Consider the following 22,357-nt stretch of genomic DNA (forward strand, 5'->3'; position numbering starts at 1 on the left):
TTACAAAACCACAGAATGGTGGTTTTGTTTTAGTGCTTTGACTTTAGTATCAATCAGCTTATTTTCCTGGAATTACTTAATATGAGAAATGTAAACATTTTCTAGCAACATATTCTAACACTTCTTAGAATAATTTGTTAGAATGATTTAACAATGATTTGTTAAATCATTCTAACAAATCTTATGTATCTGACCGCGGCACCATGGCCTTCCCCACTGTACTGGTCTGAGTCCTGAAGAGAACAGAATTCGCCACAGATGATTCCAACGAGGAGACTTCCATGGAGAAGCTACAGAAGTAGGGGTGGGCAGGGTTAATGAAAGAAATGAGACCTTGAGGCATCCAGACGCTAGCAACACTGGACAGCCGTTACCACGTATCAGGCTGAAGGAGCAAAGGGAGAAATGAATCAATCCCAGCGACACTGGGAGCCATGAATGGGCACTGCTGAGAGGGAGCTATAGTCATGGAGAGAAGCTGCTATGGCCAGAGATGTGGCCCCAAAGCAAGAAGGGAAGAGGGAGAAAATTCTCTAGATTTGTTTCTCTTCCACCTCTCCCATCACCTGAAGTGCCTCTTACTGGCCCCAGACCCTCGCCAGAGTCAGCCAGCAAGGGATCCCCGGTGATGCTGCTCACAGCAGTCAGCTTCCAGGAAAAATGACCAGGAGAGGGGAAGCAGAGAATAACCACTGGGCCTACCCAATCCCACACTGCCTTATAATAAAGCATTAGTTGACAGGAGCCTTGAAAATACATTGAAGGGAACATTTTCCAAGAAAACTTCCAGAGGCAGAGCCAGGAAGAGAAAGAAGCTCCAAGCTCAGGGCTCAGTGAAGTGAACACAAAAACACCAATTTCAAAATAGAGTGGAATGACAGCAATTGAACTGTTATCATAACTGCATGCTGGCACTGGCTGCAGTGCACTCTGCAAATGTCTTCAAGTAAGTAAAGCATCAGGGGTGAGGTAATAGCAGACTCTCAGAGTTGGCCTCAGCTTCCTGCAGGTTCGAATTAAGATCCCAGGGAACTGGCTTAACCAAAAGATCAAGTCAAACACTGCATTTCAATTTTCACAATCTGTTGGTTCCCAAATTCCGTGACTGGAACACAAAAGACTCGTCCCACTTGACTGGCAGCTTGGCTTTGAGCTATAGTTCTCGATCACTTTGCTCCCTGGAACTGAGTGGTCCCCCTTAACACACCTCATTCCCCAGGCAAAATTGCCAGAGCCAGACCCTCTTTTTCTGCCCCTAAACTCATTCACACACACACACACACACACACACACACTCTCTCTCTCTCTCTCTCTCTCTCTCTCACCCCTCTTCCCACATGTTTGGTCTACTTTGGTCTGCCTCCTGCCCAAAAGTCAAAATTACAATCTAGCAAGACAACCATGCTGAGAAAATGCAGAAAGCATTTTGAACCCCTGTGCTTTTCAAGGCACCAGAACAGGGATTGGAAAGGGGGGAAAAAGACAAAGAGGAGAGAGAAAGATGGGGAAAAGTTAAGAGAAGAAGGAAGAGAGGAAGGAAAAGAAGAAACAGGAGATGGAGTGGAAGAGAAGAGAGAGTGGGTAAGAAAGGGGGAAAGAAAAAAGAGGCAGCCAGCAAGAAGCAAAGTATAATTTTCATCAACATTCATTCATTCATTTGACAAACATTTATTGAATGTTTAGGAGGGACCAAGAACATTCAAAGCCCACCTCCATGCTATTCCTCCCTTAAAATCCTCTGAGTCTTCATTGACATGGATCCTTTTGAAATAGCTCGTTCCAGTGAGGACATAGATCTTGATGTTTACCTTTTCATCCTTAGGGTTGAGACTTCACTTGATAATATTTGGACTGGATTTTACCAAGGCAAAGAAAATGTTACAGGAAGGCAGAGAAACCCTATGAATTGGGATTTGCCCAAGACCTGCCCTTCATGGTTGAGGCAGGCATCTGGCATCCAGGCAGCAGTTTGTTTCCCTTGGATGCCCACAGGCCCTGCGCTGTGTTCTCACTTCACCAGTGTTCTCATTTCTCTTCTATCCTTTCTGGTCTAAATGAACATTGTAAGAAGTGCTTCCCTAGAAAAAGATCTGGCTACCCAGAGGGATGTTGTGAAGAAGGAACAAATGGTAAGGAGAAACAAAAGTGGAAAGAGAGTAAAAGGGGCTGTTATAATTGTGCATCAATTTACAGGACCAGCCTAACCCTTGAGGACTGTCCAATTTCACACTCTCAATTTATAGCTGGGCACACTGTGGACCAGAAAGAACCACAGGTTAAAGAATGATGGAATTCTGGAGCTAGACAGGATTATGTTGTCTGCCAAGCAGCAGGCATTGATGGAACAGATCTTTTGGATTCCAGCCAGGGTTTACATCTCACAGGGAGTTCCATCCCCTGAGGATTTGAATCTGAGAACTGTGTCAATTCCACTGGGGAGCTACATAGTGAGCTGGTCTTTAATGCCAAGAAAGCAAGCTAGAATCAAGAGGTCAAAGTCATCTATACAGAATGGGAAGTCCCCAGGCCACTACAACCTCTATGCCTGATCATTGTGCTGAACGGGAAAATATATCCTGTGTGAGTTCCATGTGAAAATAAGTCAAGTTAAATCAGAGATGAGACCCTACAAAGCTCTTCTCTCTTCCCTAGTTTAAGAAACACCAGTATAAAAAATGAGGCTAGTTACAGGTTTCTCAACCTCAGTACCACTGGTATTTTGGGCTAGAAAATTCTTTGTTGTTGGGGCTGCCTTATGTGTCATAGGATATTTAGCAGCCTCCTGGCCTCTACCTACTGGATGGCAGTGGCACCTCCCCTCCAGTTGGGATGACCAAAAATGTCTCCAGACCTTGCCAAATGTTCCCCTGATAGGTAAAACCACCCCCAATTAAGGCCTCAGAGAATCACTGAATATTAATGAAATCATCTGAGTCCACAGGCCTGTTCACAGATGGAAAGACCAGGTCAGGCGTGCCTGGGCTTAACCAACTACAACTGGCAGAGTCAGGCTATGAACTAGAGTGCTCAGGGTTCTCCTCACTGCACCGATAATTCTTTTTCTTTTCTTTCTTTTCTCTTTTTTTTAATTCCTTTTTTTTTTTTTTTTTTTTTTTGAGACAGGGTCTCACTCTGTCACTCAGGCAGAAGTGCAGTGATGCAATCACAGTTCACTGCAGCCTCAACCTCCCAGGCTCAAGAGATCCTCCCATCTCAGCCTCCCGAGTAGCTGGGACCACAGGTACACAACACCATGCCTGGCTAACTTTTTGTATTTTTTGTAGAGACAGGGTTTTGCCATATTGCCCACGCTGGTCTCGAACTCCTGAGCCCAAGTGATCCACTGGCCTCAGCCTCCCAAAGTGCTGAGATTACATAAATAATTCTTCCTTCAGGATTTGATGTGTGATTCCTCTGTACTCTCAGCTTGTTAGTGTTTCTTTGTGTGATGTGGCTGCCCTGTCCCTTGCATCAAGGGGTTAAATATGGCAACACCCCCTACAGTATTAGATCAGGTACTGGTCAGAATTCTTTCAATATGTTGTTGCTCTTGGATTGGAAGAAAGGGCCAAGACTGCCTCCTCTGACTTACCATGTTTTAGGAGGTTGGAAGGCCTGAATATTTCTTTTCCCTTTTCTTAATGGGTGACCTTCCCTAGCCCCAATGCGGCTGCTGTGAAGATAGAGATAACATGAAGTATGGTGCTTGGAATTATTTAAACTCTATGATTCACAAGCATTTAGATTATTTAACTGCTGATTATGATTATTTAGGCTGAAAGACTATACTTCTCTAGCTCAGAAAATGTTTGTATTTCCATTAAAAACCACCAGGCTGAAGTCCCTTTTGACTGACATTTTTCTCTATTAAAACTATACATACAGTGCATGTTTTTGGCCGGAAGACAGTGTGTCCCTTATTTTGTTTTAAGATAAGGAAGCCAACTTCAAAGGCCTTCTCCAACTAGTTCTCCTCAGGCCCCCTTCCTCCCACCATCTCCCCATCCTGCTGTCCTCCTGCCCCAAAAAAGGGAAGAAGCACCTATCTGCCCACTGCTTTCTACTATTTAATTAAAACTGGTGCCACCATTCCCACACTTGAAATTCTTACACTGATATCTCAAGTTCTTCATTGGAAGACTGCACTCAATGACTGTGAACTATAGTGTCAAACAGACTTGTATTTGAGTTCCACATATATGAGCCTCAGTGTCTCCATCCACAGAATGGGGGCAATAATACTCCCCGCCTCACAGGAGGTGACAGCACTATCTGGGTGAAGTACTTAGTCCATGGAATCAGTACTTAATAAGTGTTCACTGGTAATATTAATCCCATCCCCCAAAGTCTGCATGCACTGGATAGTATATATGCCTGGGCTAATTTAATTCTCTGAAGACATTTTAATCCAAGATAGTACATTCCTCAAGGCAGGGATAGTGAAGGACTCTTGATTCTACCTGACATGCAATTTAACTCACTTTAATTATTTCTCTATAATGAGCTATGAAACACATCCCTGCTTGGCTCATATATTTAATAACCTAAGAGTTTTATGAAAAATAAATGCCTAAAAATTCAGGGAAAATTCTATTGTGGATGTATTAGAGCAGTGTCCTAAACCATGCAGTAACTTTCTTTTTTCTTTCTTTTTCTTTTCTTTTTATTTATTTATTTATTTATTTATTTATTTATTTATTTATTTTTTGGCAGAGTTTCTGCATTCAAATTAAGTTCCTCAAGGGAAGGAACGAAAAAGAGCCCAGCATTTCCTAAGTTTCATCTACGTGACAGGGCATTTATTTAGTGGAATTACATACAGGAGGGTCTTGGAGATTGCCTTTGCCTTTCACTTGGGATGAAAATTTCCTCTGCAGCATGCAAAACAGGTGAGAGTGTTCCTGCTGCTACAGAGTTCTTTTGCACTAAAAGAAAAATCTTCCTCCTCTCAAATTTTGCCTACCAACTCTAGCACAGTCATCTGAGGCAGCATGAATCAAGCCCAGTTTTCTTCTTACAGTCACTTCCTTAACAGTTAAAAGAAGCATCTGTCTTCTTGGCCTTCTCTGGACCTAATACCCCTTACAGGTCAGCTATCCCCAGCACAAAGAGATTTTCAGGAATACCTCAACTTGTTCACTCACTACATGCCTCCTCACAGTCTACCAACCATGGTACCCAGAAATGAACTCAGATATGCACTAAACATACATGCATACACATAAATGTCTGTTAGGAATAGACTAGAGGTGTAATTGCAAAGTTGTTTTTTACTGCTAAGTGACATAACATACCAGTTGACCTATTTTTCTTCACACTTTATTCATGTTGTCAGAGACTGCCAATTGCCCCCAATATCCATTCTTTCCTTTCCTTCCTTAGAACTGGATTCCCAGAATGCAGCTAAAGGCTATATTTCCCTGCTTGGTCTTGAAGCTAAGTATGACCATGTGGCTTAAAACCCTGGCCAGTGGGCCCCTTCCCCCACACTTGTTCTCACATCTAGTAAAATATAAGCTCCACCAACAGGAGGATTTTTGTTCATAGAGTCCTTTCTGTTCACTAAGAACAGGGCTTAGATAACTGCCTAGGGCTTAGAACAGTGCTTGCACATAGCAGATGCTCAGCAAATATTGAATAAACTGTGAAATGACTCAGATGTCAATGGATGGGATGTGTAACTTAAAGGACAGGGAGGTTTCTTTCTCGTGCCTCCTTTCTGCTGGTTGGAATAGGGATTGGATAGCTGGAACTGAAGCAAAAGTCTCACACTAAGAGGTACAAGCAAATGCTAAAAATGGCAAAATGTCAAGACAGAAGGAACGTGAGTCCCTAGTGATTACAAAGCTACTTGTATGAGCTTCTGGAATGTGGGGTTTTCTGATTCTTGCATTTGAAGCTAACTAGAACATTCCTCTATTCTAAAGTTATTTTCTTTATAGTTAAGTTTTACTTACCCACTATAAGTTTTATGTTCAGCATAGTTTTTTTGTTGTTTTGTTTTGTTTTTGCTATAGACTATAAGCCATCAACTTCAGAGTTAAAAGAAGGAAACAGAAGTCTGGAGTAGTAAGCAACTGTGCATTTATGTCACTGCCTGCAGCTAAAACCAAAATTGGTTTTGAATGAGTCATTTTTTGTGACATTTATTCCTTCCCTCTCTGCTACCTGTCCTGACTCACTACAGGTAACTCAGAAAGCTGCAATAGGCTTTATCAGTGTTCTAGCTGATTTAAATACCTGTTGGAACTGAGCAGGTAGTAAACAGAAACAGATGACAAACAGGACATTCTAGGACACATTACCATAGTATTTAATATTTTTAAAATTGGACATGTTAAAGTTTTTCTCAATAAACTACTGGTTAAAGAAAGAATAGTATTATAGCAAAAAAAAAAGAAAAGAAAAAAAAAGAAATTCTTGAATGGAGAAGGCCAAGTTGTAAATTAAAGACAGGATTAGTGTATGCTAACTGTAATGAATGTACCTAACATGCTAATATATGTATAGCCTTTTGTGGGTTAAAAATCACTTTCTCATGAATTTATAATCTCAGTCAATCCCCATAAGATCTCTGTGGGCTAGCACAACCCTCTTGTTTATTGAGTTTATCAATTTTAAGTAACAATTGGCTTCAAAACTCTTCTCCCAGACTCCATTTATCCTGTCCAAATTGCTAGGCACTTAGGATTCCTTCCTAAAGAAATGTGATTTGTCTTTTCTCATGTTGGCATGAAGTAAAAAATAAATTGATTTTATCATTTCTGCACCCTTGCTCTCCTTTGAAGGGTACTTACCTAATGAGTGGCTCTCTCAGAAAGGATCTTAGATCAAAGAGGCCAACAGGATAATGCCCTCGAACAAGCTGCTGTCTTACCTCACTGTAAATGTCCTAAAATAATCCAGTGTATACAAAGACTTGTGAGGCTATCTGGAGAAGACGTCTAAAACCCAACAATACCCAGTAAATTAAGATGAATTGCATCATATCGTCAGATGAGTTAAAAACAAAGGGGCCTGCTGAAAATGTTTGTATAAGCATAGGAAATCACCACAAAAAGTCTAAAATAAACATTTCAAAATATGTGACTATTAAGCAGGTATCAAAACCCTTATTCAACTTAGCATTTTATACTAAATGAAAAATATCAATTAGGATGCCTGTCTACCTATTAAACTACTATAGTAGTTTAAATCATCAAAGCAAATGCACACAGATTTTTAAGTACTGTATCTCATGGCCCTCAATTTCTTTTAGCCACAGATTTCAACTCCACCTGCCATAAATTAAATAACTGGGCTTTTGTTACTGGAATGTAAGCTTATTAGCTGGCATTAATAAAATCAAACATAAAATGATGTTCTTAATATGCTTTTAATAAAATTCCTTTAAAATAGGAGTAAATGTAACAAAATTGAACCATTATGAAATGTTTTAGCAAGAAGTTTTAGATATATTTTAAGTACAAGAATAATCTTATACACAAGGAAAGATGAATATCATGTACTATGAAAATATATGGTTGGTAACTGTTAGTTTCTTCCAGCAGAGGAATAATAACTGGCAGTTAGAATATCAACCAATAAAGACCAGACTGAAGAAGGGTATTGCTGTGGTTTGAATATTTGTCCCCTCCAAAACTCCTATTGAAATTTGATCCCAGGTGGGGCCTAATGGGAAAATGGTGTTTGGGTTGTGGGGTGAATCCCTTGAATAGATTAATGCCCTCTCCCTTGGGGGTGAGTGAGTTCTCACTCTGCTAGTTTCCCTGAAAGAGCTGATTGTTAAAAAGAGCATGGCTCTTTCCCTCATCTCCACCTTGCTTCCTCTCTCCCCATGTGATCTCTGCACATACAGCTTTCCTTTCCCTTTTGCCGTAAGTGGAAGCAGCCTGAGGCCCTCACCAGAAGCAGATGCTGGCACCAAGCTCCTTGTACAGCCTGCAGAACCATGAGCCAAATGAACCATTTTTCTTTATAAATTACCTAGCTTCAGTATTCCTTTATAGCAACACTAAATGGACTAAGCCAGGAATGTTGAGGGAAATAATCATACACATGTATACAATTGGACTTCTGTATACATAGGTTCCACATTTGTGGATTCAATCAACCACGGATCAGAAATATTTTTGGAAAAAATGCATTTGCACTGAACATGTACAGACTTTTTTCTTGCTATTGTTTCCTAAACAATACAAATGTAACAACTATTTTCATAGCATCTACATTGTATTAGGTATAAGAAGGCAGGAGATGATTTAAAGCATACAGGAGGATGTGCGTGGGTTATATGCAAATACTATGCCATTTTATATCACGGACTTCAGCATCTGTGGATTTTGGTATCTAAAGGAGGTCCCAGAACCAATCACCCACAGATACCAAGGGATGACTATAGAATCAAGGCTCTCCTTTTGAATCAAGTTGGCCTCAGTTCCTAAAAGTGTTCCCAGATTACAGGAAAGTACACCACACTTTCCATGTCCCTCCGTGCCCCAAATAAACAAGAGGGTCCTTACCTTTGGAAATGACTTTCTAAGTGGGATTCCAAACCTCTTTGGTTACATAAGAAACTACTTTATCTATTTATCTATTCATTTATTTGCTTATTTGTTTATTCATTTCCTTCACTCATTTTACTAAAATGCAAGCTCAACAAGGTCAAGTTTGTTCATCTAAAAGAGTACCTAGCACATAGTAGATCATCAGTGAATATTTATACATTTTTTAACTAATTCATCCTTTCATTTTTCAAATACTTTTTGAGTGCCTACCATGTGACTGATTCACAATATCCAATATTAAAAGAAAATTCCACTGTAAATAAAATCACATCGTGAGAAATCTTTACATTGGAAGAATCAGGCAATATTTACTCACTCTAAATCCAGTTGGCATTTAAAATAAGAGAAGCCAAAGAAGAATGGTAGGAGAAAATGTAGGTCAGTGTGGCACGTGTCCCAAAATGATATAACACAAAACAGAACTTTGGGTAAAAATTAAACAGCCTAAGAGTGGATGTAAGTATAAAAAGATAGTACCAGAGGTCATTGTGATGATTAAACAGTTCTGCATCTTGACTGTGGTGGTGGTGACACAAATCAGCACATGTAATAAAAGTGGATATAATTAAACACACACACACACACACACAAGTGCATGTAAAACTGGATAAATTGGAATAATGTTAAGGCCGGGTGCAGTGGCTCACACCTGTAAGCCCAGCACTTTGGGAGGCCGAGGTGGGTGGATCACGAGGTCAGGAGATCGAGACCATCCTGGCTAACAAGGTGAAACCCCGTCTCTACTAAAAATACAAAAATTAGCTGGGTGTGGTGGTGGGCGCCTGTAGTCCCAGCAGCTCGGGAGGCGGAGGCAGGAGAATGGTGTGAACCCAGGAGGCAGAGCTTGCAGTGAGTCAAGATTGCACCACTGCACTCCAGCCTGGGCAACAGAGCGAGGCTCCATCTCAAAACAACAACAACAACAACAACAACAACAACAACAAAACAAAACTGGAGAAATTGGAATAATGTTAATAGATATGTAAAACTGGAGAAATTTGAAGAAGGCTGGTAGATTGTACCAATATCAATTTCCTCATGTGATATTGTACTTTAGTTATGCAAGATGTTACCAATTAGGGAAATGGTTGAAGGATATGAGAACCCTCTTTGTAATATTTCTTGCAGCAGCCTGACAATCCACAGGTATTTACAAATATGTTAATAAAATAAAATTAAACAGCAGAATGCTTATCAGAACACTGGAACTGACACAGATGCCCAATAATGATGTAAACCTATATGACAGTATATTGAGTAATTAAAAATAATGCAATCCTATGTTTGCAACATAGAAGGTTGTTCACGTTCACAAAAGAAGAGGCACTTGCAAAATATGCAAGTACAGTCCAATTTTCTTTACAAAATAAGGAGCATTTGCAAAGATATACACCAAAATGCCATCAGTGTCTCTCTCTCCATGTTAGGATCATGAATAATTTTTTACATATTGTTTCTTTATACTGCCTCTTTTTTTCCCTTAAAATGAACAATATCACCTAACAAACATCTAAACAAATATCTATCTTTGGATGGGGTTCAGGTAAATTCTATATAGCTCTGGAACGAAAACCAAGACAAATGGAAAGACATTTCAGTTCAATATAATGACAAATGAGCTACCTGTAAGAGCCATGGAACATGAACCACCACCTTATGAGCCCATGGCCTGCCATGGGAATGGTATTCACCAGGGCCTGGTGAATTCCTTATGAGTAATCCTGTGAATGGGAGACAGGCTTCTGCAGGCTGAGAGGTTGGACCCAGATGCTTTCCAATTCTAAAATTCTGTGCCATTTGGTTTGCAATGAATTTAACAGATACCACCTCTCATTTCAAAAGCCCCCTTTAGGTTTCAAAGCACTTTCACATGTGCTGGTTTATATTAATTTTAGTTTGCTGCTTAAAAAAAAAAATCTTATCCCTACAAGAGTTCTGTAGAGTAAGCAGGGCAGGTATTATCACCTCCATTTTACTGAAGAGAAAACTGAGGCAACCAGAGAGTGATGTTTAATGTTATGGGGTGAGACAGAAATTAGTTATGAAATCACAGTTTCTTTCTCTTGACTCACGGCCTCACCCCTCTTCCCTCTAACATCACACAGCCTCTCCCTTCCCACCAGGGTTTGGAAACTGGGTAGACCTGACCTAAAGATGCCTGTCTAAAGATAATGGGTGCTGGTTGAATGAAAAACCAACAATGCTTGGCACAGATGATATCAACTCACCAACAATGATAATACCCATCTGACTGTTCCCATGAACTTATGTGGACTCAATCAAAGTCAAGTAACCAGTGTGTCAATTCAGCTTAAACACTGTGACTGAACAAACCAGTGGCAAACTTGAACAGCCCAAGAGGCTGGTGCCTCTAGTTGACGATCTCAGTCAATATACTTGCCCTGTACCTAAGTCCTCCCATAGTCCCAGGGCAGAAGCCCACAGGTTGGGCTTCTAGGCCAGTTAAATAGTGAATAGGGCCCATATCAGGCTTAATGAAGCAGGGCTTTGTTACTTTCACCAAAGGAATTAACACAGGAATTTTGTATTTATTTTGCAGTGGCAGCAGATTAAGCATTTCAGCAATAATGTGGCAATTCACCAAAAGAGGTCTTAGTTAGGTGCTATCTGAAACCATGAAGTTAAGTGGGAAAACATACACATGGAAAAAGTTTATATGTTTTAGAAAAATAAATCCAAATTTTAGATAAATGATACTCTTCACAAAGTATACTAAACAGAGGACGTATTTTCATTGGCTGATAGTGCCATTTGCATACATATATCATTTTCTGTGTGCCAAACTCTCTGCTGAGAACCCCTCCTCACAACCACCCCCATTCAAGTCATTACAGGAGGAAACTGGAAGGTTAGTGAGGTTAAGGGCATTTCTCCCAAGTCACAGCCACCAGGTGGAAGCAACAGGATTCTACCCTGGGTCTGATGACTCACAAACCAGCATACTTCACCATTACTTGTTCTCTCAAAATGTTGAAAGTATACGCTCCTTTTATAAACAGGAAGTAATTAAAATTTCTTTATAATAGCATAATAAATCACTTCAGGAGATGGAGAGTTAACTTGAGAACAGCTGGAAAACAAGGAGAAAAACGAGGCTGGACTTGACACATAACACACAGGGAGGAAGACGAGAGACAGGTGAACAGAAAAGAATACAGGCTGATTGAATCAATGGACCCATATTGCTAATGCACTAATACTAGTATTGGCTATTGTTAATAAATTATTTTTATTCTATACTACATTTATTATGGAAAGTAAAATGCAAAAAACATCATATGATAAATTTTTCAAGGGTAAAACAAACTTATAAGTTGAATTTCAGTATTTTTAATCTCCATTCAAAAATCAAATCCAAAATGAAGGTGGAAGCATATGTAATTCCAAAATCTTTCTCTATTCTTATATAAATCATAACATTCCATCTTGTTTTCTAGGAAATGAATTTTATTGGTCAATATCAGCAAGATGGAAACTTTCTCAAATAAACCATTTTATGAACTTTGTATATAGACATTATAAAAATACATAACTTTAGATTCTAACATGAATACATTCATAAATGGACTTTCCACTTTGAATATTGCTGTTTCTTCAATTATTTAATACTACACTATATTTTTGGTCTTTCTCAGCTAAGTGTTTACACATATATTGACATTTATAATTTTTCTGGGTGTCATTTAAATTCACACACATATTCCACAACTAATTACATAAGTTAATCTTTTAAACAACAGTAAATATTGGCAAACATCAAGATTTTATATATGCTGTGCTTATAAACATGTATCCTTTTAACAGTGTTAATAAATTATTGATGAAGGTTATAATATCACAGATACTTAAAATACTTTTCTTCTTAGCTACATAAAATTCAGTCTCCAGTATTCAATCTAGTCACTCACTCAACAAACCATTGAGCACCTAGCACATTCAAGACACTGTTGTGGGCAACAAACAATCATTGAGCACCTCCCATGTGCCCGGCACTGCTCTCCTCTGCATGATGACTACAGTGACTCAAACAGACAAAAGTTCTAGTCTTAATGAGTTCACATAAACTCCTGGAGAAAATTAGATAGCAGAAACGGAGGTTGAGGTAGAAAACTGGTTTTGTCATGGCCAGATGGCCTTAAGCAAATTATGAATCTCTCTGAGTCTCAGCTCCCTCACCTCTGAACTGAGTATAATACTACCTGGTTTTATTATATTATCTTTTATTAGAAAAAATGCTAGTTTATATGTGAAAAAAACCCTATTTATTCTTTGGTCTTGGAGAAACTGAGGTAGTTGATGAGGAATAAATGTTTTGTCCTCGTTATTAAATCCTTCAAAATATTTCATTCCAATATTTTCCATGATCTAAGTTTTCTGAGTTTAATGCTAACCATGTGTAAGGCTTGCTGGGTCACGATAAGGTCACTTCCATACCTAGCCACCAATTTCAAAGTCTGTGTTATAGGCTTAAGATGCCGTAATTATGTATGTTTCCCCTTATTGTGGAGGGAAGTTAGATTTAAATTATAATTTAGTGATTATTTCATTTAAAAACATAGAGACGCTCCTTCTTGACTAGTTCTTCACAAACAGACCTATTGCAATTGATATTTATTAAAATCTCTCAGTAATTTTCTTTCCTATGTTATTCCATGATGATGCTCTTTCATTGTGAGAATGAAACAAGAGTGAGGTGTAGGTGGGTGTGTCACAGGACCACAGGAACAACCATTTCCCAGCATTCAGACCCATGTCATTGATTAAATCAAAGGAAGCAATTGGTTCCAATCCAATCTCCCTGATTTAGCTTCCCAAGCCCCCACCTAGGTGGGGTGTGGCGGGGTGTGGGATTTCTAACCTATTTTTATAAGCCCAGCAAATCAAAGTTTCACTTTCTGAACAAAGAGGTGCCAACCTTGAGACTCTGTGAGAGTCAACACAAACCAGGCATTGTGCACAAGTGAAAAGAATATAATTAGCAAAGTTACAGTCACAATTAGGAAATAACTCCTCAGAAAAGTTTCCACTTAACTCTGAGCAGCGCTCAAATTACCATTGTGCTTAACGGGGCCTCCATCTCTTGGCTGGCTCAGACCTTTCCAACAGATCTATGAATCTCAGCAACATCCACAAAACACAGACACCCAAAATCTAGTGCTGGATCTATATTTTTTTCAATAACAGATGTGAGAAATGTGCAAATTGAGACACCAAAGTTACAATTAAAAAATAAGAAACATACTTTCAGAAATGACCAGGCAAGTGTGAGCTAAATTATTCTTTCTCTGAGCTCTTTCTTCATCTTCTCTAGCCCTTCCCCTTTCCCACTCTCAAGAGAGGCTAGAAGAGAGAGGCTACAAAAGCAGCAATGGGTACTCACTTCATCTCCAGGATCTCCTCCAGCTGTTTCCTCCTCTCAATCCGGAGGTTGGCCAAGTGCGCTTCTTTTTCGGCCAGGGACTGCTGTGTGGAGGCGAGGCGTGCTTTGGTGGCATCCAGTTCCTGTCTGGTCTTCTCTAGTGCATTCATCAGTTCCTCTATCTGAAAGGCACATGGAGCTCTGTCTGTTATTTCTCCTTCATTCAGGCACAAGACATCCCTTGTTAGCCTGTGTTCCAACAACGAACACAAAGGAATCATAGGGATCCTTGAACTGGGCCGCTGTGTCTTGGAGCCCTTTCTTTCTTTGTCATTGAAACTATGAGGATGCAAATGCCTAAGAATGATATAATGGACTCTGGGGAGTTGTGGGGAAAGGCTGGGAGGGGGTTGAGGGATAAAAGACTACACATTGGGTTGAGTGTATATTGCTCGGGTGATGGTTGCACCAAAATCTCACAAATCACCACTAAAGAGTTTACTCATGTAACCAAATATCACCTGTTCCCCCAAAACCTATGGAAATAAAAAATTAAAACAAAACAGAACAAAAACCCTTAAAAAATGTTTCAAACACAAGAAATGTCCAAATTTCTCCAAGGTCCTTGTTCAATTGGATTGCCCAATAACCTTTATAAAAACTACTTAATGTGTTCAGTAGAATTGGGGGTGAGTGGCTTGACCCAATTTCAACTTCTGTTTGGCAAAAGTCTCAGATACTTTCTCACCATTGAAGGAAGGCAACACTCAAATGCATTTTGCCCAGCACAATATACTTTTGTGTGTAGGCCCCAGAGTACTTTGAAAGAAAGTTAATCTATGTGTTTCAGATTCAGTCACGTTTTAACCTATCAAAGCCGTGTATGGTAAAAGCTATTCAATGTCCAGGGAGCCTCAGGAGTCCCTCTCACCTCACCTCCCAGCTTTACATTCAGGAAGCAAGGTTTGGCCAAAGGTAAACAGAATTCCAGCCACAAAAGGTTCAAGTTTGGTTTGCCCCTGAAGTTTGAGAGGGTTCTAAACTTGAAATAAATGACATGTAACTTTTATAGGGTGCTAATACACCATAGAAATAAGCCAGACTATCAAATATCCAGGGTTTTCAGCCAGGTCCCAAAAAATGAGACCCAGGAGCCCTGAGGCAAAGCCTTATCCTCCCCAAACCTTTGGGGACTCTTAAAAGCCAACACACAACAAAGAAGGCTGGTGTTTATGGTTCCGTTCCAAAGACTTCCGTGGAGCAAGCTGGTGACATGCCATCCCTTGCACAGATGCAGGCTGTGTCCTCCCTGCTGATCCAAAATCATGATTCCAGGAAGTTTCTAGATTCCAGAGCTGATGTTTGGCTTTCTAAAATACCCCTTCCAGCTGAACTTGGCAGAATAGGCTCATCCATCACTAAAGTCAACAGAACGCCCTTCAAATGTGTCAATGACATGTTAAGTTCCAATTCATAAAGACTTTCTACACAATTTCTTCAGTTTTACATGAAATTTATTCAGAATAAGCATTATAGTTCACATCCAAGGTAAATTATATGCTCTTAAGATTCAGAAAACCCTTCATTTTGCCCTGATAAAAAGAGGAAACTGAATGATCATGTAATTTAAATCAAAGCCAAAACCAAAAAGAGTTTAAAAAGCAAGGAATATAAAGAATAACCTATGAAAGTGACAAAACCACCCCTATGTAACTGTAGAGTAAATTGCATTATTCTTTAACTTTACAAATCTATGCAGTTTAAAAAGTATTAATAAACTTTTCAGTTTCTCATATAAGTTCACAGAACATCACAAATATGACTAGAAGCCCAAAGCAATATGTGATGAAGTTAAAGCAGAGTTTTGAGTTTTCCTCCCTTTTTCTATTTTTGATAGAAAATAGCAGTGACCCCCAAAAAATCAGAATTATGATCATTCCATATGCCAATTCAGATAGTCTGCCTGACCCTCCATATGAGATGGTCTGTGTCCTCATGATTCCTTTTCTGTCATAAATCGTTCTTTATTTCAAACCTAATATTGATTTCAGAGGAGTGGGAGGTCTCCATTATTCTCATTTGTTCAATCTCTCTCTCATTCATCGAAGCTGATCTATCTGCAATCTATAGACACAGAGCTACTCAGCTGGGTTTCCAAATCTTAGATCACCTGCCACTGGACCGCTTAGGGCAAACACTAGCTAGTTCTACATTAACCCAACTTTAAATGACACTTTAGAGTAATGATTTCAGGCTGCTCCAGCCATTTCAGCAAGAAGCACATGGAGAAACTGGGCACCTGGGAGACACAATACAGAGTTGTAACTGATGGAGAAGCCACTGGCCTCCAACATCAGTAACTGCTAGTATCAGATGAGACGAAACTGCTCCTCTCAACATCTTGGAGACAGAGTTTTAAAATAAGTTCCCAGGCCAAGCTCCTCACTCTTCCTAATTTGTGTGGCCCTGGACCGAGGACCATGTGGGGCACTGGCCTCAGAACACATCCTTCTAGTCTTAGCATGACCACTGTTTCTCTCTGTAACTTTTTGCAAACAATCACTATACCCTTGGAATCTCAGTTTCCTAGATGATGGCCATGGGTTCTTCCTGTGTTTAACATTCTAGAGAACTGAAAGCTGTTTCCTTTGCTGCCAAAACAAGGGCCTTAGAAAGCAAAAAATATCTCCCCTGCTGTGGTGATCATTAGGGTGGTTTCACAATATTCTAGTTCTCTTCCTTACAGGCACATGGTAGGACCCCACATCCCCTCACCCTTTGAATTGGGTGTGGCTTTGGCCAATTAAAACCACTGTCATTTCCAGGTAGAAACATTTAAGTGGTAGCATTCAACTCCAGTGTTACCCTTTCCCTGCCCTGGTGACCGTGGAAGCAAGTTTCAGATGACATCATCTTCAGCCTGAGTCCCTGAGTGACCACAATGAAGCCCAGGGCAAACCCACATCACATAGGCAAAATATAAACCTTTGTTGTGCTTTGCCTCTGAGATTGGGGGTGGTAACTCCCAGCATAACCTGGCCTATCTTCACTGGTGAACTGTCTGATTCTACATTTTTTTTTTTTTTTTTTTTTTTGAGCTGGAGTCTCACTCTGTCACCAGGCTAAAGTGCAGTGGCGTGATCTTGGCTCACTGTAATCTCTGCCTCCCGGGTTCAAGTGATTCTCCTGCCTCAGCCTCCTGAGTAGCTGGGATTATAGATGCATGCCACCACGCCCAGCTAATTTTTGTATTTTTAGTAGAGACGGGGTTTCACCATGTTGGCCAGGATGGTCTGAGTCTCCTGACCTCATGATCCACCCGCCTTGGCCTCCCAAAGTGCTGGGATTACAGGCATGAGCCAACTGTCTGATTCTTATCAAGTGCTCTATGCCTGCCTCCATCTCCCCATCACAGTCATCTCTCAACCAGAGGAAAGTGCTTGTTATTCTTGCTGTCCCATGGTATTTCTACTCTTGCAGGCCACAAGTAACTCCCTTCTTGCCAAATGTCTTTTCTTAATGTGTGGTTTGCACAGCTAAACATGCCCCCAAGTCTCTGTCCCTTCTTTGAAATAACATTTTAACTGATTGACTGTACATATGTAGTTTGTGTCTTCATCACCAGATTGGAACCATGGCATTATTATGGTGTGAGTGAGATGAGCTCCTTCATCTTTCTCAGCTTCCATTTCCTCATCCATATTTACCTCAACAGGTAAATAGGGAACCCTATTGCTTGCTTATCAGATGATTATGGGCACATTAAGTGAGATGATGTAGCCCATAAGGCATTTATTCTTCTTCTTCTGATATCAAGAAATTAATTTTTTTCTGATAATAAGAATAAAGTGTGGCCAGGGACAGTGGCTCACACCTATAATCCCAACACTTTGGGAGGCCAGGGCCAGTGGATCATTTGATCACAAATGGTGACCCCTGGAGTTTGAGACCAGGCTGGGCAACATGGCAAAACTGCATCCCTACAAAAAGTAGAAAAGAAATGTAGCCAGGCGTGGTGACACGCACCTAGAGTCCCAGCTACCCTGGGGGGCTGAGGCAAGGAGATCACCTGAGCCTGGGAAGCCAAAACTGTAATGAGCTGTGATTATGCCACTGCACTCCAGGCTGGGTGACAGAGTGAGACCCTGTCTCAAAGAAAAGAAAAAGAATAAAGTATATTCATTGTAAAAAATATGAAAAATCCAGGTATGAAAATGTTTTAGCTTTCTTCTGAAGATTAAATACTAACATCATTTTTAGTTAAGATCCTCCCAAGTCCCACCACCTAGAAGTAAACATTATAAACATTGTTATAATTTCTCTCTATATTTATGCACATATAATTGAGATGCTACATATAAATATATACATAATTGTGTATATAATTGATATATGATGAGAATTTTCTTTTGTAATTAAATTGTCTTTTGGAAATACAGTTTTAATATGTGAGCAGTGCTCTATCCACTCCTCATCTTCCTAAAACTGATGCTTCTCTTAGTGTTATGGTCTCAATGTTTACGTACCCCCACAATTCATATGTTGAAATCTTAACCCCCAAGATGATGGCATTAAGGGGTGAGGCCTTTGGGAAATGATTAGGTCATGGGCACAGAGGCCTCCTATATGGGATTAGTGACCTTATGAAAGAAGCCCAGTGGAGTCTGTATGTCCCCTTTCACCATGTAGGGACACGGCAAGACGTCAGCAGTTTGCAACCCAGGAGAGGGCCCTCACCAGAATCTGACCATGCTGGCACCTTGGTCTTAGACTTCCCAGCCTCCAGAATGTGAGAAATACATTTCTGTTATGTATAAGCCACCTACTCTATGGTATTTTGTTAGAGCAGCCCAAATGGACTAAGACACTAAGGAACTTATTCCCCTGTTTATTTTGCAAATTACTCATCTTCCTGCAGCCCATAACTGGGTCTTTCTCCTTGTGACTCCATCCTAGAGGCATTTCCACCATCCATATAGAAATACAGGGGATGCATTGAGGTCTGCCTCCACAGTTCTCACCTCTATGTAGATGTCTCTCCAAACTTTATCTCCTTCTTCCTCACTTGACCTCTTTCACATGTACCTAACCACCTGTTGATCACTTCCATCTGGATGTCCTAATATTACTTTAAATTGAGGATGACCAAAAGCCAACTCTTGACCCATGTACACCTGCCTAAACCAAACTCCTATCACCTGTCCTCACCCTCCCAACTTGCCACTCCCTAACACATCCACCATTTTGGTCCAAGGCCCTGACCTTTTCTCAGTCATTCCTGTTTAAGACCTCAGAGCCACATTGATCTTCTCTCTCCTCTTTTATTTTCCATTCATCACCAACTCCTAGAGCTCTATTTTGGAAATATTTCTTGGATCCATCATTCCCTTCTATCATTACTTTTGACACCCCTCCCGCATGTATAATAAGGTAGAACATAATTATGCATGCATACACATATGTATGTATATGTGGGCTTTCACATGTGTGTGCATATGCTCATGTGTGTATCCCTAGCCTCTGACTCTACTCTTACCCCTAAGTGAGGACATGGCTTTGCCTGATCATCTGTAACAATAGTACTTCTAGTATTATATGAAGCAATGATTGCAGAGCTCTTAGTGCTGAGCCTGGCAAATATGAAAACACTTAGTATATTCTTAACACAAGAGGCGGAGCAGCATAGTGGCTTAGAAACATAATTCAGGAGCTAGACTGCCACTTACTAGATGTATAAATTCACTCTAAGTGAATTATAACTTTTTTCCCAGGTGGAAAAATTGATTTCATGTAAGAAAAATAAAATAGTATTTACATTTAATAAATAATATTCAATAAGCACTATTACAAAGTTATAGAAATAAACTGGACTGTTTGCCTTCATGAAAGAACCTAGACAAAATTTTCTAGGTTTCTCAACTTAAACTCGGAGGCAAAATTTGCTTTAAACATGTATTAAGTATTACCATTGCTATGCAAAAATTAGGTTATGGTAATTTTTACTCAAATTATATTAAAATGCCCAGAAGAAGGATTATTTGGGGACAATATAATAATAGAATTGACTTTTTAAAAAAATGTTAGCTTTAGGGGCTACATATGCATGTTTGTTACATAGGTACTTGCATGTGGGAATTGGGCTTCTACGTGTACCCATCACCCAAATATTGAACATTATACCCAACAGGTACTTCTTCAAACTTCATCCCCCTTCTTCCCTCCCTACTTTATTAAAAAAGAAGGAAATCATGTCCTTTGCAGCAACATGGGTGGAGCTGGAGGCCATTATCCTACACCAACTAACTCAGAAGGAGAAAATCAAGTATCACATGTTCTCACATGTACGTGGCAGCTGAACAATGAATTACAAAATTCTGAGCCTCAAGTACCTCTTGTGAAGTGGAGCTAATAACATAACTTAGCTCAAAGGGTTTTTATGATGATTAAATGGGTTCACATGGGCAATGCTCTCAGCACAATGCCTAGTACTCAGTAGTGCCACAGAAGTATCAACTCTTTCTAATACAGTGCCTAGTAATTATTCAGCCTATCTATGTCTGCATATTGCTCCATTCACCAATGCTCAACCACACATACACATGCACATATACCCCTGGACTGCCCTACATTCATTCCTCTGCTTACCAAAACTGCCCATTCTTTAAGGCCCTGTCTACACCTGACCTCCTTCACAGCTTGCAGCGATCAAAAGCTGGAGCTCTAGAAGCAGTCAGATATGAGTCAAGTTTGGGTTCCACCTACAAGATCTTTGACCTTAGGCCAATCTTAACCCAATGTTTCCCAAACTTGGTTTAAGATTGGTTAGGTTACTGCATGTTAGAATCCCTTGGGAAGCTTTTAAAAATGTTGATGCCGTGGTCACACTGCTCCTAATTAAATCAAAATATTTGAGGGCGGGAGCCAGGCATCTGTATTTTATTAAAGATCCAGGTGATTCCAAAATGCAGCCAAGTCTTGGAACCCTAGACGTTACTGACCTCTCTAAGCCTACAGATCCTCCCCTTTAAAGTGGAGAGGAAGCAGAAGCAGCCACACAGAATTGACATAAGCATAAAGTGAAATAATGCATGGAAAGTACCCTGCCTAATACCCTGGAAGGCACCAGCACATGCCCATTCCTAGCCTCACTACTTTCACCCAACCCAAGTGCCTTCAGTTTTCATTGCCTGCACCCATTCTGCACAATATGTATGCTTAGTTGCTATAATACAACTGGACTGTAATCCCTGGAGGACAGAGACTGTGTCTCCATCTTCTTTGCAAGCCCCTTCAGCACCTGACATAGCACCAGTATCCACACTCAATAAATACCTATGCAATGGGAGGAAGGGGAGCACAAAGACGTGATTCTGAAACACCCTCCTTTGACCCACTTAGTGCAATGATGGATGAAGTGTAAGTCCAAACTTGATACTTTCCTACCCCATAAATCAGTGGTCCCTTCGCCATCCTCAACAAATACCCTTCAAGTTCTTGCTCTCTGTTTGCTTCAAGCACCTTCTCTTTGCTATGGGGATGAGGGGGCTCAGTTACTTGGCTCCTGAAAGGATGGAGGCCCTATGTTCGCTGCCACCCCAGCAGCCGCCTGGAGAACCCAGGAACCTGTGAGTTTCACAGAGACACAATAAAGATGTCTCAGGTTCTGCGCTGGTATAGAAGCATGTGGCTTTTGGTCCTGCTATGCATTCCACATGCTCTGTCCTGGAACCTGGGAGATACACACTCCTTTCCTTCATTCCACCACCTCGCTAGGCATCTCCCACATGCCAGGCACTCTGCTGGACACTAGCCACAGGTCTGTCTTCAGAAGGGTTTCCACAGGGAAGTTGGGAATCAACAAATTACTTAATCACAATAGTGATTTTAAAGAAAAGTACTGGGTGGTGCAAAAGAGTAAAACAGCAGCCCATCCTGCACTAGGCACTGTGGCTGGCCTCCCTAAGGCAGGCAAGTGGAGTAGCCTGGGGAAGCGCAGGTGGTGGCCCAGCTGGAAGATGCCCTGTGGTCCCATTCTTTAGAAAAATGCTAGTTGGAGAATCACAGTAATTAAGAGACAATAAAAGCTTTTGACAGTCCAGCAAGAAAGCAACCCATTTGTCTCTATTTAACACAGCATGTGCTTCTTTTAGAAGTACATCTATTAGTAATTCACCAGACAATAATATTTCCTGGGGAAAAAAGTTTTAGAAAAGGTGTTTAATTGCTAAAATGTCATTTTCAGTGAAAACAGGATTCACAGCCACCTCAGAAGTCTCTAGAATATTCCAGATGTTTCACTTAAAATAATTTCCTAAAAGGTCCTCAAATGTGGCAAGACTGGAATTCTGATTTTACATCAAAGATTACATTTTTAAAATACATTGGCTTGGTGTTACATATCTAGAACATA

General features: G+C 40.3%; 1 protein-coding gene across 16 annotated transcripts in view; it reads right to left on the reverse strand.

The window, feature by feature from the left end:
• The window catches only part of ERC2 (ELKS/RAB6-interacting/CAST family member 2), a 965,515-nt gene that overhangs the window by 367,533 nt on the left and 575,625 nt on the right, over positions 1–22,357 (reverse strand). For all 16 annotated transcript variants that reach the window (XR_008546979.2, XR_010155615.1, XR_008546980.1 and 13 more), the window contains one exon: positions 13,969–14,129. Coding sequence is in view for 11 of the 16 variants with exons in the window: in XM_016941331.3 (XP_016796820.1) it covers positions 13,969–14,129 (161 nt within the window). In the remaining 5 variants the exon portion in view is untranslated. The remainder of the gene's footprint in view (positions 1–13,968; positions 14,130–22,357) is intronic.

Source organism: Pan troglodytes, chromosome 2 (assembly GCF_028858775.2).
Source record: "Pan troglodytes isolate AG18354 chromosome 2, NHGRI_mPanTro3-v2.0_pri, whole genome shotgun sequence".
In the NCBI taxonomy this organism is placed as follows: Eukaryota; Metazoa; Chordata; class Mammalia; order Primates; family Hominidae; genus Pan; species Pan troglodytes.